Source organism: Ursus arctos, unplaced genomic scaffold, assembly GCF_023065955.2.
Source record: "Ursus arctos isolate Adak ecotype North America unplaced genomic scaffold, UrsArc2.0 scaffold_12, whole genome shotgun sequence".
NCBI classification, from domain to species: Eukaryota; Metazoa; Chordata; class Mammalia; order Carnivora; family Ursidae; genus Ursus; species Ursus arctos.
In genome coordinates, this window is record NW_026622786.1 from 69,670,869 (window position 1) to 69,687,266 (window position 16,398).

General features: G+C 39.7%; 1 protein-coding gene across 1 annotated transcript in view; it reads left to right on the forward strand.

The window, feature by feature from the left end:
• The window catches only part of TESK2 (testis associated actin remodelling kinase 2), a 127,098-nt gene that overhangs the window by 73,272 nt on the left and 37,428 nt on the right, over positions 1–16,398 (forward strand). Inside the window, exon 4 of the mRNA XM_026498225.4 lies at positions 13,690–13,738. Coding sequence (XP_026354010.3) covers positions 13,690–13,738 — 49 coding nt within the window. The remainder of the gene's footprint in view (positions 1–13,689; positions 13,739–16,398) is intronic.

The window sequence follows — 16,398 nt, forward strand, 5'->3', positions numbered from 1 at the left end:
AAGAAATTTAACTTTGAATTCAGTAAATATGTACTAAGTGCTAACTATGAACAAGGCAGTGTTTTAGGTATATATAGAGACACAAAACTACATGGTATATTTATTCCAGGAGGACTAACTACTGTAGTAAACCATATAAAATCTTATTGATTTAAAGGCTTGGTTTCGGGGTGACTGGCTCAGTTGGTTAAGTGTCTGCCTTCAGCTCAGGTCATTATTCCAGTGTCCTGAGACTGAGTTCTGCATTGGGCTCCCTGCTCTGCGGGGAGTCTGCTTCTCTCTCTGCCTGCCACTCCCCCACCCCGTTTGTGCTCTATCTCTCTGACAAATAAATAAATAAAATCTTAAAAAAAAAAGTTAAAGGCTTGGTTTCTTTTTTCTTTTTTTTCCTTCCCTCCCCTCCCCTCCCTTCCCCTCCCCTCCCCTCTCCTCTCCTGTCCTCTCCTCTCCTCTCTGTTTTTTAAGCAATCTCTACACCTAACATGGGGCTTGAACTCATAACCCTGAGATCAAGAGTTGCATGCTCCACCAACCCGATCCAGGCAGGTGCCCCTTAAAGGCTTGTTTCTTATTTATTTATTTATTTATTTATTTATTTACTTACTTATTTTAAAGATTTTATTTATTTGACAGAGAGAGACAGCCAGTGAGAGAGGGAACACAAGCAGGGGGAGTGGGAGAGGAAGAAGCAGGCTCCCAGCGGAGGAGCCTGATGTGGGGCTCGATCCCAGAAAACGCCGGGATCACGCCCTGAGCCGAAGGCAGACGCTTAATGACTGCACCACCCAGGCGCCCCTTGTTTCTTATTTATGTCCTAGTTCAGTGCATGTTGGGTAGAGGTAGAAGGGGAGTACTTTTTTTTTTTGTTTTTTTTTAATCTAGGATGGGGCCTCAGATTCCTTCACTGGATCTTCTGCATCTGCTGACAGATGAAGGAGGAAAGTGTGGAGGGTAGGGTTGAGGTTTTTATGGGACAGGCCCCTATACCACTGTCCAGAACTCAGTGTTTTGGTGTTAACCAACTGTTACAGACACTGGGAAATGTTGTTTACTTAAGGAGGAAAAGGGAAGCAGTTTAGTGAATGAATAGCCATTGTCTTCCACATATAAGATCCCTGCCCTTAAGAACCCTCTAATTTAGTGCAAGAAGCAGACATAGATAAAACTTGATGTAGAAGGTAGGCCTGGTAAGTGTAATAATAGAGTTTTAAATAGAGTGATATAAGTGTATAGGGAAGAGAAAGATTACTTTGGATTAGAAAGATTAGGGATATATTTGAAATTATATCTCTGAGATAGAAATTATTATAATTATTCTCAAAGGGCTGTTTTTTATTTATTTTTATTTTTTTATTTTTAAAGATTTTATTTATTTATTTGACAGAGATAGAGACAGCCAGCGAGAGAGGGAACACAAGCAGGGGGAGTGGGAGAGGAAGAAGCAGGCTCATAGCAGAGGAGCCTGATGTGGGGCTTGATCCCATAACGCTGGGATCACGCCCTGAGCCAAAGGCAGACGCTTAACCGCTGTGCCACCCAGGCGCCCCTCAAAGGGCTGTTTTTTAAAAAAGATTTATTTATTAGAGAGAGAGAGAGAGCACAAGCGGGGGAGCGGCAGAGGCAAAGCTCCGGAGAAGCAGACTCCCCTCTGAACAGGGAGCCTGATGTGGGGCTCAATCCCAGGACCCTGAGATCATAACCTGAGCCGAAGGCAGCTGCTTAACCAACTGAGCCACTCAACCACCCCTCAAAGGGCTGTTTTAACAATCAAATGACTTGATATATGGCAGTGCCAGGCACACTAAATGGTATCTAAATGGTGGGTGCTATTGTTCTTATTCTTCGGGGATGTTCTTGCACTGAGTTTTTAAGGATTGGTTGTTCTTGCACTGAGTTTTTAAGGATTGGTAGAGCTTTGAAAAGTGGATTCCAGATGGACTTATTCTAGCAACAGTATGGAAGTGGGAGAATTTAGGACATTTTTAGGAGTAGCAGCTTATATAACTAACACATAGAGAATGCGGGTGGATGTAATAGGAGATATGGGAAGAGAGGTGTGGGTCAGATCATTCATGCTCTTGAATAACATGCTAAGGAATTTGGACTTTGATCAGGAGCTGTGAGCTGCCTCAAAAACTTGAGTAGCCAATAGCTTCTTAACAAAAGGTATTGTGTCTTGTTTATTTTTTTTATCCATTTTATAACTATATGGAGTAATATAACATTGTGCTTAAGAGCACAGAATCCACTGTTTTGGTTTGATGCCTGGCTCTGCTACATATTGTCTGTATGACTTTGGGCAGGTTACTTTATTTCTCGGAGCCTAAGTTTCTTTTTTTTCTTTTTTTTTTTTTAAAGATTTTATTTATTTATTTGACAGAGAGAGAGACAGCGAGAGAGAGAGAGAGAACACAAGCAGGGGGAGTGGGAGAGGAAGAAGCAGGCTCCCAGTGGAGGAGCCTGATGTGGGGCTCGATCCCATAATGCCAGGATCACGCCCTGAGCCAAAGGCAGACGCTTAACGACTGAGCCACCCAGGCGCCCCGGAGCCTAAGTTTCTTTATCAATATGATTGGGAGGAAAAAAGTATTACTTCATTGGATTATTATGAGGATTAAATGAATATAATATAAAAACAATGCCTGCATAGTAAGTGCTCTTTAAGAATCAGTTGCTATCATAATCATAAAATCATTACCAGTGCCTGACACATAGTAGGCATTCAATAATTTTTGAGTGGTCAGAATCGTGTTTTAAATTTACCCAGCAAGTATTTGTATACTGTCATATGACAGGCAAGAGAATTTATTTCATTTTATAAAACATTGTTAAAGGTAGGAAATGATGATGCCATGGGAGAGTGGTGTAGATGGAGTGCCTTGGTAGTTCAGAAGCATGCTAGTTCAGAAGTACTCCTACTTGGAGGGAGCCAGATTTGTTTTGTGGGAAAGGAAGTATTTGAACGGGGCTTTGAGGGTGGGTGAATCTAACTATGTAGAAATGAGGGGAGGGGCATTCTAGGCAGTGGAAACAGTCTGAGAAAAGTCAAAGGGTGTATAAAAGCATGGTAATAACACTTTATGGAAAATAGTAAATCATGTTACAAGAAAGACTAAGGCAAATTAAGTCTCTGGTCAAAGTCTAGTTTACTAGTAGTATCAGAGTTGGGAGTTTCCTCTTAGGGTCTTACTAACTTTAGATTGGGTGATCAGCTGTCTTTTGTGTAGACTGAGCCTTGGTACTCAGTATGTGGTCCAGGGATCTAGCAGGATCAGCATCAGCTGGGAGCTTATTAGAAATTCAGACTCGGGAAACCTGGGTGACTCAGTCGGTTAAGCGTCTGCCTTCGGCTCAGGTCATGATCTCAGGGTGCTGGGATCGAGTCCCACATCAGGATCTCTGCTCAGCAGGGAGTCGGCTTCTCCCTCTCACTCTCTCTGCGTCTCTCTGTCTCTCTCTCAAATAAATAATAAAATCTTAAAAAAAAAATTCAGATTCTCAGCTTCCCCCTGCCCCGACCTATAGAATCAGAGCCTGTGATTTACATAATTCCCAGGTGATTTGTTTGCACACTATAATTTAGGAAGCGTTGGTTTAAAAAACAACAACTCTTCCTACTTCTTAACATGAGTGTGTGTGTAATATGAAACTAAAAATAATAAATTTCAGTAATCACTCAGTCTAGAGCATATGCATTAACAAAGTGCTCTCTTTCTGAGCCAAATAATTCTAGCTGGCATGATTTTGGGTGGTGGTAGTCGGGGGTAAGAATCATTCAGAATGTATTTTTTTAGGTCTGGTCTCATACCAAAAAAGATTTGAGGCTTCATCCACAACTTAGATTTTAATATAATTAGCAATAATAATTTCAGTAAAAACTTACTGTTGACATTAAATACTTTTCTAAGGATATATCACTTCCCTGTTAAGTACGAGTAGTATTTGCCTTTTAAAGTATATGCTTTTTATAGCAACTAGAATGATGAACTCTGCTCGAGCTCTTCTTCCAGTATAAAGCTAATGCCTGTCTTAGCTTGTGAGCTCGGTGACACTGTTTTGGATGTGGTGGGTGGTGGAAAGGAAATGAGGTTGAGGAGGTCAGGCAGAAAAGTTTCACATAGAAGTAGAGTTGTGCTGCACCACTGTGATGTGGTGATGGGAGTCGGGGGTGGGGAGAAGGTAGGCAGAAAACCGTCACATGAAGCCAGTGCCTGCCTGAATGTGCTGGCTGTGACATGTCTGTGGATGATGTGGTCATAGTGAATGGTGGGCCTGTGGGGGAAGGGAAGCAAGGGTATATCATACCCAAACTAGGTCTTTTCAGCTTCTAGGCGGCCCATGACTTTAAAATATAGCCATTGTTTTGCTAGTAGAATCCTATTGCCTAGCTTCTATATAAATATTTGATTAAATAAAGTAAATACCTCTTGGCTTTCCAGCCTTGTACCTGCCTCTAAATGTTCTTTCTTAGAAAATGAATTTACATTGTCAAGCTAATTTGGTGATTATTGCTTTTGCATTCAAGAAGTGTTTGTTTAGTATCTTATGTGCAAAGCATTGTGTATCAGGCACTGTATATAGAAACAAATGAGAAGAGATCTGTATTCTTGAAAACCTTTCTTATATTCCAGCCTGAAGAAAGAGTTAGAAATGTTAAAAGAAGAATAGCTAACATATTCTAGAGCTTGTTATCTTCGGGGAGCCCAAGTTATGTCATTTCATCTTCATACTAACCATTTGGGTTAAGTAATAGTAATACCTCCATTTTGCATGTGAAGAAACTAAAATACGGAGAGGTTATCATGAAGTGGCAGAATCAGGATTCAAATATAAGCAGTCTTACTGCAGACCCTGGACCCCCTCAGTTACACTTATGAGCAGTCTTTCAAAGCAGGGTGAAAAGTGTATAGCAGTACTGTTGGGGGGAGGAGGAGGAAGAGAGAGGAATAATACTAGCTGAAGATATCCAGGAGATCAGCATAGAGAAGATGAAATTTTAGCTGATCTTGGAAGGATGATTTTTAGTAAAATGAAATAAAATAGTCTTCCAACTCAGAGAAGAGCTTGAATTTAAGTTTGTAAGTCATAAAAATCATTCATGCCATTCAACAAATCTTTACTGAGAGCTTGCTTACTATGTGCCAGATACTGTACTAGGTACTAGAAATGCAGAAATAAATAAAACTCTGAATCCTTCATAGTAAGGAAGTTACAAAAGAGTGATATGGGCAGAAGGCCAATTATAATGAGTTTAAGAATGAGTGAAGGAAATGTAGATAGTGAATGTAACCTATTAAAAGTTTGGTAACAAATGAAAAGAGTGAATTAATATATTTTAGGGAGGGGGAAAGAGAAGCATTTTTTAAGATGGGGGAATTTAAGTATATTTGTAGGATAGAACCAGAGGAGATGAAGAGATGGACAAAAAATAAGGCTCATGGGAAAATATGAGGATCCAAAGATAAGTTGGAGCAGATCAAGTTTTAAATACTGTGGTAAGGAATTTCAACATTATTCTATAGGCAGAAGGGAGCCATTGAAGTGTTATGAAGACGGTAATGACATATTTTGTGTTTTGAAATGTGACCCTAATAGCCATGTAAGGAATGGCATAATTTAGGATCATTAATAATGATAAATTAAAAGCCACTAAGTTTGATTTGAGCATGGGCTAGACATTGTTAAATACTATACCTGAACTGTTGAGTTTAATTCTCCTAACAAGCCTCTAAGATGGTGTTATTTTTGGGTCCATTTTTGCAGATGAGGACATTGAGATTTATAAAGATTAAGTAACTTGCTTAAGTTCCCCTAGATGGGAATGGATAGATCCCTATGCTCTAGTGCAAGGGTCAGCAAACTTTTTCTGTAAAGGACTAGACAGTAAATATTCTAGTCTTTGCAAGTCTTACAGTCTCTATCCCAACTAAGCTGCCACAGACAATACCATGATTGTGTTACAATAAAAAATTATAAAAACTGGACTCCTGGTTGGCTCAGTTGGTTAAGTGTCTGCCTTCTGCTCAGGTCATGGTCCCAGGGTCCTGGGATAGAATCCCTCGTTGGGCTCCCTACTCGGCGGGGAGTGCTTCTCCCTCTGCCTCTACCCCCTGCTTGTGTCCTCTCTCTCTCTCTCTCTCTCTCTCTCTCTCTCTCTCGTGCATGCAAAAATAAATAAATAAAGTCTTAAAAAAATTATAAAAACAAATAGTGGGCCATAGTTAGCCCACCCCTGGTAGGGCCTGTTATAGTTTGGAAAGCCATAATGAAGAAAGAAATGTAGCTTATCATATTTACTTTATCTCCTTTTGCTATGGTGGAGTAATAGGAATAGAATTATTCTTTTTTTAAAAGATTTTATTTATTTGAGAGAAAGGGACAGTGATAGCGAGAGAGAGCATGAGTGGGGAGGAGAGGGGGAAGCTGGCTCCCTGCGACATGGGGCTTGATCCCAGGACCCTGGGCCAAAGGCAGATGCTTAACCAACTGAGCCACTCAGGTGCCCTGGGAATAGAATTATTCTTAGGTGGGGATACCATTTAATCTCAAGAGAAGCATCCTTTCTATGAGAGGCTCACTAGAAACAGCTATTTATACATACAGTTTAGCCACATTCTGCAAAATACCCACTTAACTTTCTATTACAGTTGCCTTCCAACAGAAAGAACCCTAGAATGAAAGTTCTGTGAGAGCAGGGACTTTGTTTTATTCACTGTCCTGTCCCTAAAGCCTTGCACATAGTAGCCACTCAATAAAGAATTGCTTATTTGCAACGATGTGGATGGAACTAGAGGGTATTATGCTAAACGAAATAAGTCAGTCAGAGAAAGGCAAATATATGATTTCAGTCACATGTGGAATTTAAGAAGCAAAACAGATGAGCGTAGGGAAAGGGAAGGAAAAATAAATTAAGATAAAGACAGAGAAGGAGGCAAACTGTAAGGGACTGTTAACTATTAGAGAACAAACTGAGGGTTGCTGGAAGGGAGGTGGACTAAATGGGTGATGGGCATTTAGGAGGGCATTTGTTGGATTGAGCACTGGACGTTATATGTACGCGATGAATCACTAAATTCTACTTCTGAAACCAGTGCTACACTATATGTTAACTAAAATTTAAATAAAAAATAAAAAGTAAATTAAAAAATAATTGTTTAATAAACAAATGGCATGCTGATTCTTGTAATTCCAATGACTGGGGAGTTGTACAGATACTTAGAGAAGAGTGACCTATTTTAAAAATACCTGTAACAACTGCAACTCCCTCAGATTAACTAGTTTCTCATTCATCTTGTCCATATTTCCTCTGTTCTACTACAGCTTCCTCTTTTTTTTTTTAAGATTGTATTTATTTGACAGAGAGAGCATAAGCAGGGGAGCAGCAGAGGGAGAGGGAGAAGCAGGCTCCCCACTAAGCAGGGAGCCCAATGTGGGGCTCGATCCTAGCACCCCGGGATTATGACCTGAGCTGAAGGCAGACGCTTAACCGCCTGAGCCACCCAAGTGCTCCCAGCCTCTTCATTTCTACCCAACTAGTTTCTGACAGTAACTGACATTCTTGATGCTCTTTCTGCATAGGTCATAGACACTGGGCCATGCTGGCCAGAAACAGCCAGCATTCCAGATTCAGTCTTTCAGCACTCTGTATTACTTATGTTGATTGTTAGACTTTTACCTGCCCCACATTCCTCCTACTCACCCTCTTCCATATTAGGTAGTGATTTTCATAGTAAAGAAACTGACAGACGAATGAAGTTAAATGTACCATTTTTCCAGAGCAGGAAGTGAAGGTAGGGACAAGTTTAGGGAATGAAGAGGAGAGTGGGCACATAAAAAGCAGCTTTTCGGGGTGCCTGGCTGGCTCAGTCAGTGGAGCACACGACTCTTGATCTTGGGATCATGAGTTTGAACCCCTTTGGGTGTAGAGATTATTTAAAAATAAAATCTGTAAAAGAAAAAGAAATAAGCTTTTCTGCCCAGTCACCTTGTGACTGAATTTGATTCTTACCTGGTCCACGTTTAAGTTATAATTATGATACTTTTTTTTTTGAACTCTTACTCTGTACCAGTCACTGTGCTATGAACTTTATATTCATAATTTCATTTAATCTCTTCCAACAGCCTTATGTTCTGGGCAATGTTATTCTACCTATAGAGAGGGAAAAGGTAGAGTGAGGTGGGATTTGAGTCCACACCCTCTAACTTCAGAGACTTTTAACTCTTTATCAATTCATTTCCCATTTATTCCCAAGCCAGAGGTAAGTTTCAAATGATCATTGGCTCCTGCATCCTATTTTCAGTACTGCCTACATCTTTCCTTGGGTTCTTTCCTTTCTCAAGTTCCCACCAAGTCTCTGGATGTACTTAGAGAAAACTAGTGGTCCAGAAACCACCTTTTGGAGAAACTCTGAAATTTCCACATTTGTAATTTTGGTCAAAGTGGCATGTCTTTAAAACTCTGCTGTGATGTTACAGCCACTCATTCTCCCTCACTCAGTTCCGTTTCACTCAAAGATCATTTACTGCACGTGCATACTATTTGCTGGGCACTGTTCGGTGCTTTGAACACAAGGAAGAGTATGACCTGGACTCTGCCTTCATGGAACTTTATGGTCCTTTTCAGCCTTGTCACTGATTTCCCTTTACTCTCACTTGTAGTCAGTCTCCCCTTTTCTTTGCCTTTCTAAATTAGAGCTTACTTGAGACTTGAGGGCATTGTTTTTTGTTTTTGTTTTTTTAAGATTTATTTATTTGAGAGAGAGAAGTGCGCATGAGCGGGGGTGGGGGGTGGGCACAGGGAGAGAATCTCAAGCAGACTCCCCACTGAGTCGCAGCCCAACCCCGGGCTCCATCTCACAACCCTGAGATCATGACCTGAGCCGAAATCAAGAGTCAGACGCTTAACCAACTGAGCCACCCAGGTACCCCTTGAGGGCATTGTTAATAAGACTTCCTTTTTGGCAACCCAAACACAATTGTCGCTGGCTTTGTGACATTTATCTTCTCCCACTTTAATGATCATCATCAGTAATAATCATCTTTTATGGTTTTTATTTTTAAATTATTTTTATATATAAATATAACCTGTTGGTTGAAAAAACTTCAACTATAACGTGTGTACACTGAAAAATAAAAATTACCCCTTACCTCGTCAGTACCACTTACTATTTTTCTTCTTTGTTTTATAGCTTTCTTGAGATTTAAATGACGTACAATAAACTGCACATATTTAAAGGGTGCACCGCAGTGAGTTTTGACATATGTATATACACCCATGAAACCATCACCATGAGGTAGTGAACATATCCATCCTCCCTCAAAATTTCCTCTCTCCCCTTTGCACCCCCATAAACTCCACCCCTCTCAGGCAACTATTGATCTGCCTTTTGTCACTATAGATGCATTTTACTTTATAGACTTTATATAAATGGAATGGTACAGTATGTACTTTTTTGGGTCCAGATTTTTCACTCAGCATAATTATTTTGAGATTTATTTGCTGTTGCGTATATCACCGGTTCATTCCTTTTTGTAGCTGAGTAGTCTAGTGTGTGAATACCACTAATTTGTTTTATTCCTTCAACTGCTAATGGGTATTTGTGTATAAGTTTTGTAGTGACATATGCTTTCACTTCTTTTGGGTTAAATACCTAGGAGTGGAATAGCTGGATCATAGGTACATGTTTATTTAAGAAGCTATCTCACTGTCTTCCAGAGTAGTTGTACCATTTCATATTCCCACCAGGACTGTGTGGGTATTCCAGTTGCTCTTCATTTTTACCAACATTTGGTACTCCAAGTCTTTAATTTTAGACATTCTAATAGGTGTATAGTACACCTTATGGTTTGGATTTGCGTTTCCCTAATGATTTTGAGCATCTTTTCATGTCCTTATTTTCCATCTGTATTTCTTCTTTAGTGAATTGTCTATTTGAGTCTTTCTCTATTTTTTAAATTGGGTTATTATTATATTTTGAGAGATTAAAAAAATCTAAAAACATGGGGTGGGCGGCTCAGTCAGTTGAGCGTCAGACTCTTGATTTTGGCTCGGGCTGTGATCTCCAGGTTGTGGGATCAAGCTCTGTGTTGGGCTCTGTCCTCAGTGTGGAGTCTGCTTGGCATTCTCTGTCTACCTCTCCCTTTGCGCCTCCCACCTCTAAGATAAGTAAACAAATCTTAAAAAAAATCTAAACATGAATCTTTTCTTAGACACATGCACTGCTGTCTATGACTTGTCTTTTCATTCTCTTAACAGCGTCTTAAAAAGAGCTCAAGATGGGGCACCTGAGTGGCTTAGTCGGTTGGGCATCTGCCTTCAGCTCAGGTCATGATCCCAGACTCCTGGGATCAAGCCCCTCATTGGGCTCCCTGCTCAGTGGGTAGTCTGCTTCTCCCTCTCCCTCCGTGCCCCGGACTCGTGTTCTCACACGCTCTGTTCTCTCTCTCTCAAATAAATAAATAAATAATCTTCAAAATCTTGTGCTCTTTTTTTTTTTTTTTAATTTTAAGAAGTCTAATTAATTGGGGTGCCTGGGTGGCTCATTGATTAAGCATCTGCCTTTGGCTCAGGTCATGACCCCAGAGTACTGGGATCAAGCCCTGCATCAGGCTCCCTGCTCAGTGGGGAGCCTGCTTCTCCCTCTCCCCTTGCTGGTCCCCTTGCTTGTGTTCTTTCTGTCGCTCACTCTCTCTCAAATAAATAAATAAAATCTTAAAAAGAGGTCTGATTAATCATTTTTTAATTTTATAGATTATGCTTTGGCGTCATGTCTAAGAAACCTTTGCTTAATAGAAGGTCACAAAGGTTTTCTTTTATGAATTCTTCCAGATATTTTATAGATTTGGTTTTACGTTTAGGTTTATGATCCATTTTAAGTCAATTTTTATATATGCTAAAAGGTATTAATCGGATTTGTTTGTTTGTATATGTGTATCCAGTTGTTCGAGCTCCCTTTGTTGAAAACACTATTTTTGCTCTACTGAATTGCCTTTGCACCTACCTTTGTAGAAAATCGGTCATGCATTGTATTTGTTTCCTGGGACTGCCTAACAAAGTACCATGAACTTGTGGCTTTAAGCAATCTAAATTTATTCTCTCACAGTTCTGAAGTCTGAAATCAAGGTGTTGATAGGCAGCACTTCATCTGGAGGCTGTAGGGGAGAATCCTCTCTTGTTTCTTTTGACTTTTGGTGACCCCAGACATTCTTTGGTTTATGGCAGCATAACTCCTATCTCTGCCTCTGTGTTTACCTGGCCTTTTCCCCAGATATTTCTCAAGTGTCTTCCCGTCTTCTTTTTCTTTTCTTTTTTTAAATTGAAGTATAGTTGAGGGACACCTGGGTGCCTCAGTTGGTTAAGCTTCTGCCTTCGGCGCAGGTCATGATCGCAGGGTCCTGGGATCGAGTCCCACATTGAGGTCCTTCCTCAGCGGGAGCCTGCTTCTGCCTCTGCCTGCTGCTGCCCCTGCTTGTGTTTTTTTTCTCTCTCTCTCTATCAAATGAGTAAATAAAATCTTAAAAAAAATAAAATAATTTGAAGTATAGTTGATATACGATATTATATCAGTTTTAGGTGTACAACATAGTGATTCAACATTTATATATAATATGAAATGCTTCCCATAAGTGTAGTTATCATTTGTCACCATGCAAAATTATTTCAATATTATTGGCTATATTCTCCATGTTGTACTTTACATCCCTATGACTTATTTATAACTGGAAGTTTGTACCTCTTAATCCCCTTCACCTGTTTCTCCCATCGGTGCTCCTCCCAACCACCACCAATTTGTTCTCTGTATTTATGAGTCTGTTTTTGTCTTGTTTTGTTTGTTTTGTAGATTCCAGATATAAATGACATCATATATTATTATTAGTGCTTCCTAGACATTTTCTATTAATATACAAACTTTTTTTATATAAATGGGATTTGTAGCTCACTGTTTTTGTTTAACAGTGTATTTTGGATATCTTCCCATATCCATGCATAAAGATCTAGTCCATTCTTTTTAATGGCTATATAGTATTCCAATCTAGGAATGTACTGTAAATACTTAACTAGTCTTTTATTGGCGGGTATTTAGATATACAGTGTGAAGTAAATGTCCTTTTATATGTACCCAAATTGGATATATTTGTAACATAAATTCTGAGAAGTGAAATTGTTGGAGCAATTAAAATGTTTGCTAGATATAATCATTTACCCGTTGAAAAAATTGTGCCAAGGGGCGCCTGGGTGGCACAGCGGTTAAGTGTCTGCCTTCGGCTCAGGGCGTGATCCCAGCGTTATGGGATCGAGCCCCACATCAGGCACCGCCACTATGAGCCTGCTTCTTCCTCTCCCACTCCCCCTGCTTGTGTTCCCTCTCTTGCTGGCTGTCTCTATCTCTGTCAAATAAATAAATAAAATCTTTAAAAAAAAAAAGAAAAAAAAGAAAAAATTGTGCCAAGAATTTAACAATGTTTCCTGTTCCTGTTTTCTCACCTTCTGGGCAACACTGAGCATGATCAATCTTAATCTTTGTTCATTTGATAGATTTAAAAAGCAGTATCTTCTTCTTTTAATGTGTATTTCTTTAATTATGAGTGAATTAGAGCATTTTGATATTTTTATTAGACATTTTTTCTGTGAATTATATACATTTTTTGCTTTTTCTTTTTTTTTCTTTTTTTCTTTTTCTTTAAGATTTTATTTATTTATTCGACAGAGATAGAGACAGCCAGCGAGAGAGGGAACACAAGCAGGAGGAGTGGGAGAGGAAGAAGCAGGCTCATAGTGGAGGAGCCTGATGTGGGGCTCGATCCCATAACGCCGGGATCAAGCCCTGAGCCGAAGGCAGACGCTTAACCGCTGTGCCACCCAGGCGCCCCTTGCTCTTTCTTTTTTTTAAAGATTTTATTTATTTGAGAGAGAGAAAGCGAGCATGAGCAGGGGGAGGGGCAAAGGGAGAGGGACAAGCAGACTCCCTGCTGAGCAGGGAGACCAACAGGGTGCTTGATCCCAGGACTCTGTGATCATGACCTGAGCTGAAGGCAGAAGTTTAACAGACTGAGCCACCCAGGCACCCCTTGCTTACTTTTATACTGGGTTCCCTTTTTTTTTTTTTTTTTAACATATTTGGAAAAGTTCTTTTAATGTTAAGAAGTTAGTTCTTTGTTTTCCAGCAAATGTGTTCCTTTTTCCCCTCTCTCTCATAGTTGGTAGTTTATAAATTACAGACCTCAGTTTGGGTCGTCCAACCTACTTACTTTCTAGATGAGGAAACTGAACTTCAAATAGGGTTAGTCTCTCTCTCTCTCTCTCTCTCTCTCTCTTTCTTTTAATTTTTTAAAATTTTGGTGAGTGTGTAGTCAGATAGTAGTGGAGCTGAAACCAGCATCACGTTTCCTTACTTCCAGTTTGGTGCTTTGGTGCCTTTTCTAATACACCATGCTATTTTTAAGGCTTACTCCTTTCTCTCTTCCACAGTTGCTTTTTACCACTAGATCTTGCCACAACCAGATGTTTCATGGTAAACTTAGAAATTTACCAGCCTGGTATCAAAGTTAGAGAGGCTACAGGGTTGTACAGGAACCCAGGAGACTTCACAGGTATTGAATTGTTTCTAATGCATGAGTAACTAAACTAGTTTCTCAATATGGCAGTTGTGGTATTTTCATTTGTTTAAAAAAATGTGTTTTGTTTCATAGGTTCATGGGTGTGTGTGTACATCAAGGACAGTTGCATGCACTTACAGAGGTAAGACTTAAGTGAGCATACTGAAATGGCTTCTTTGCCTTAGTTTCACCATTTTTGGTTCTATAATAATTGTTACTTGTATATGCATTTATATTTATGCAAAAATGGCAGTGTTAACAATGCTTTCTTCTCTTGCCTGGGGACAATGGTTGTATCTCTTAATACCCTTGGATTCCCTCATATTACTTTGTGAGTACTGAGAATATGAGTGCTCAAATATTATATTGATTCTTGCTGCCTGGATGACCCCTTCCTAAGCTAAGGGTTGGCATCACTTGGCTGCAGACTCTTTCATGGTAACAAACATAAATGTTTGGTGTCCTGATCTAGAATTCCACTGTCACTGCTGTAGTGTCTTGATTGGTCTTATTACTCCTTGGAATTAGTTTACCTCTCCAGACTCACTTCATTTTCAGCCTCTTCTAGGCAGAAGTCACTATTTAGTCACTACTTAGTCTCTGAGGACCAGAGAATCCTCTCTAGAATAAAGGCTTCCTAAATTCAGGTACTGAGCTGTCAGCTTCAGAATTTGCTTGGGTGCGTCTTAGAAACACAGTTTCCTGAAATCTCTTAGGTTAAGTAGGTCTTCATAGGGCCCATATGTATTTTTAAAAGCTCCCCAGATTATTTAAGTGAGTATCTAGATTTGAGAATCTATGTTCCAGAAAGTGTTCCCAATCTTCCTTGGGAAGTAAGTTCCAAAATAAAAAGCGAAGAGGGGTGCCTGGGTGGCGCAGTCGTTAAGTGTCTGCCTTCGGCTCAGGGCGTGATCCCAGCATTCTGGGATCGAGCCCCACATCAGGATCCTCCGCTAGGAGCCTGCTTCTTCCTCTCCCACTCCCCCTGCTTGTGTTCCCTCTCTCGCTGGCTGTCTCTCTGGCAAATAAATAAAATCTTAAAAAAAATTAAAATAAAAAAAAAAGTGAAGAAACTTAGGAAGGAAAATTGTTTAACAGAACTTGTGACTATTGGTTTCCTGCTGGCTGGGTGCCTGATATCCGTCCTTAATATCTTATGACAGAAGGACCCATATACCTCACTCTTTGTCTCTTTTCTCAGTTACTGAGGGCACCAGAATGTGGAATGTGTGTAGCTCTGTCCTGCCTCTTTTACGGAAGGCCAAAGAAGGCAGAATAATGAGGTAGTTAAGAGCATGGGCTCTGACATCTTGATTACCTAGATATGAATTTCTCTGTGTCTCACTGTTGTCATCTGTAAAATGGAAATATAGTTTCTGCCCCAGGGAGTCTAGATTGAGAAGAGGACCAGTGTCTGAGCCCCAGAGTATTTCAATTTTAAAAGTCAGAGAAGAAGGGCATTTTGAGAGGGAGTGGCTAGTGAGTTAGGAAGAAAACCAGGAGAGTGTATTGGCCTGGAATGGAAAGGAAGGAGTTTCAAGGAGGAGGGAGTAAGTAATTATGGCAGATCTTGCTGATAAAATGACGATCTCACAGGGATTTTATAAAATGCTTATTTAGCACGGTGCCTGGCATATAGTAACTGGTTCATACATTTTAACTATTACAGCTTTTTTTTTCTTTCTCCTTTTTCTCAAAAGTTTTATTTATCTATTTGTCAGAGAGAGGGGGAAGAGAGAGAGAGAGCACACATAAGCAGGGGGAGCGGCAGGCAGAGGGAGAGCAGGCTCCCCACTGAGCAAAGAGCCCCATGCAGGACTCGATTCCAGGACCCTGGGATCATGACCTGAGCCGAAGGCAGACGCTTAACTGACTGAGCCACCCACGTGCCCCAACTATTACAGCTTTTATTATTAACATTGACTGGTCCTTCCTGAACTCCTTGAATTGTCAATATTTTTCATTTTGTATTTAATACTGTTGTTCAGTACTACTGTTAATGTTATTAAAAATTTTTAAACTTTTTATTGAAGTATTACATAACAGAAAAAGCACACATATGAAATGTGTACAGCTCACTAAATTTTTACAAATGAACACACCCATAACCAGCATTCCAGATCAAAAAAACCTTTTTTGTGTATTTCTTTTCTCAGGAGTCAGTCTATAAATTCTTCAAAGACAAAACTCTCTCATTCTCTCAAGCCTTCTGTCTGCCAGAGCTCTGACACTAACAATTGTTAAAGTATTTGTTGTACTCCCTGGCTATATCATTGTTCTTTGAAATGTTGGGTTTGAAGGCTTTAAAATCTGTGATCATGTTGCAAATTCAGAAGTGGGGTGTAATGGAAATGGCAGAAATGAATGATCTTAATGCAGCATTCTTTAGGCCTTGTTACACTTAAATAATATTTTCTGTTGTTTGTTAGCTTTTCATAGCCATATATAACATATAGTGCCTGCTTTGTGAAAGAGTGTGTATTTCCAGTATCATTGGTAAGATACTGGCATAGCTTATAACATAAATAATTTTTATTATTATGTTAATAGGCTGATGGTCATGCAGTCCAAATATCCAAATGCTCTTGGTTATTTTCAGAAGGGGATAAGCAAAGGCCGTCATGGCATAGATCTCTGGGGAATCCTATGTTTATCCTATAATTTGACTTGGCAGCACAGCTATTGGTTTCACTAAGGGTTATAAAAATAAATTACTAATAACATCTAGCACAGCACTGGGAACTTAGATGACATTTAGTAGATTTTTCTTGACTCGTGGAATGCTGTTCTTTATAATAATGT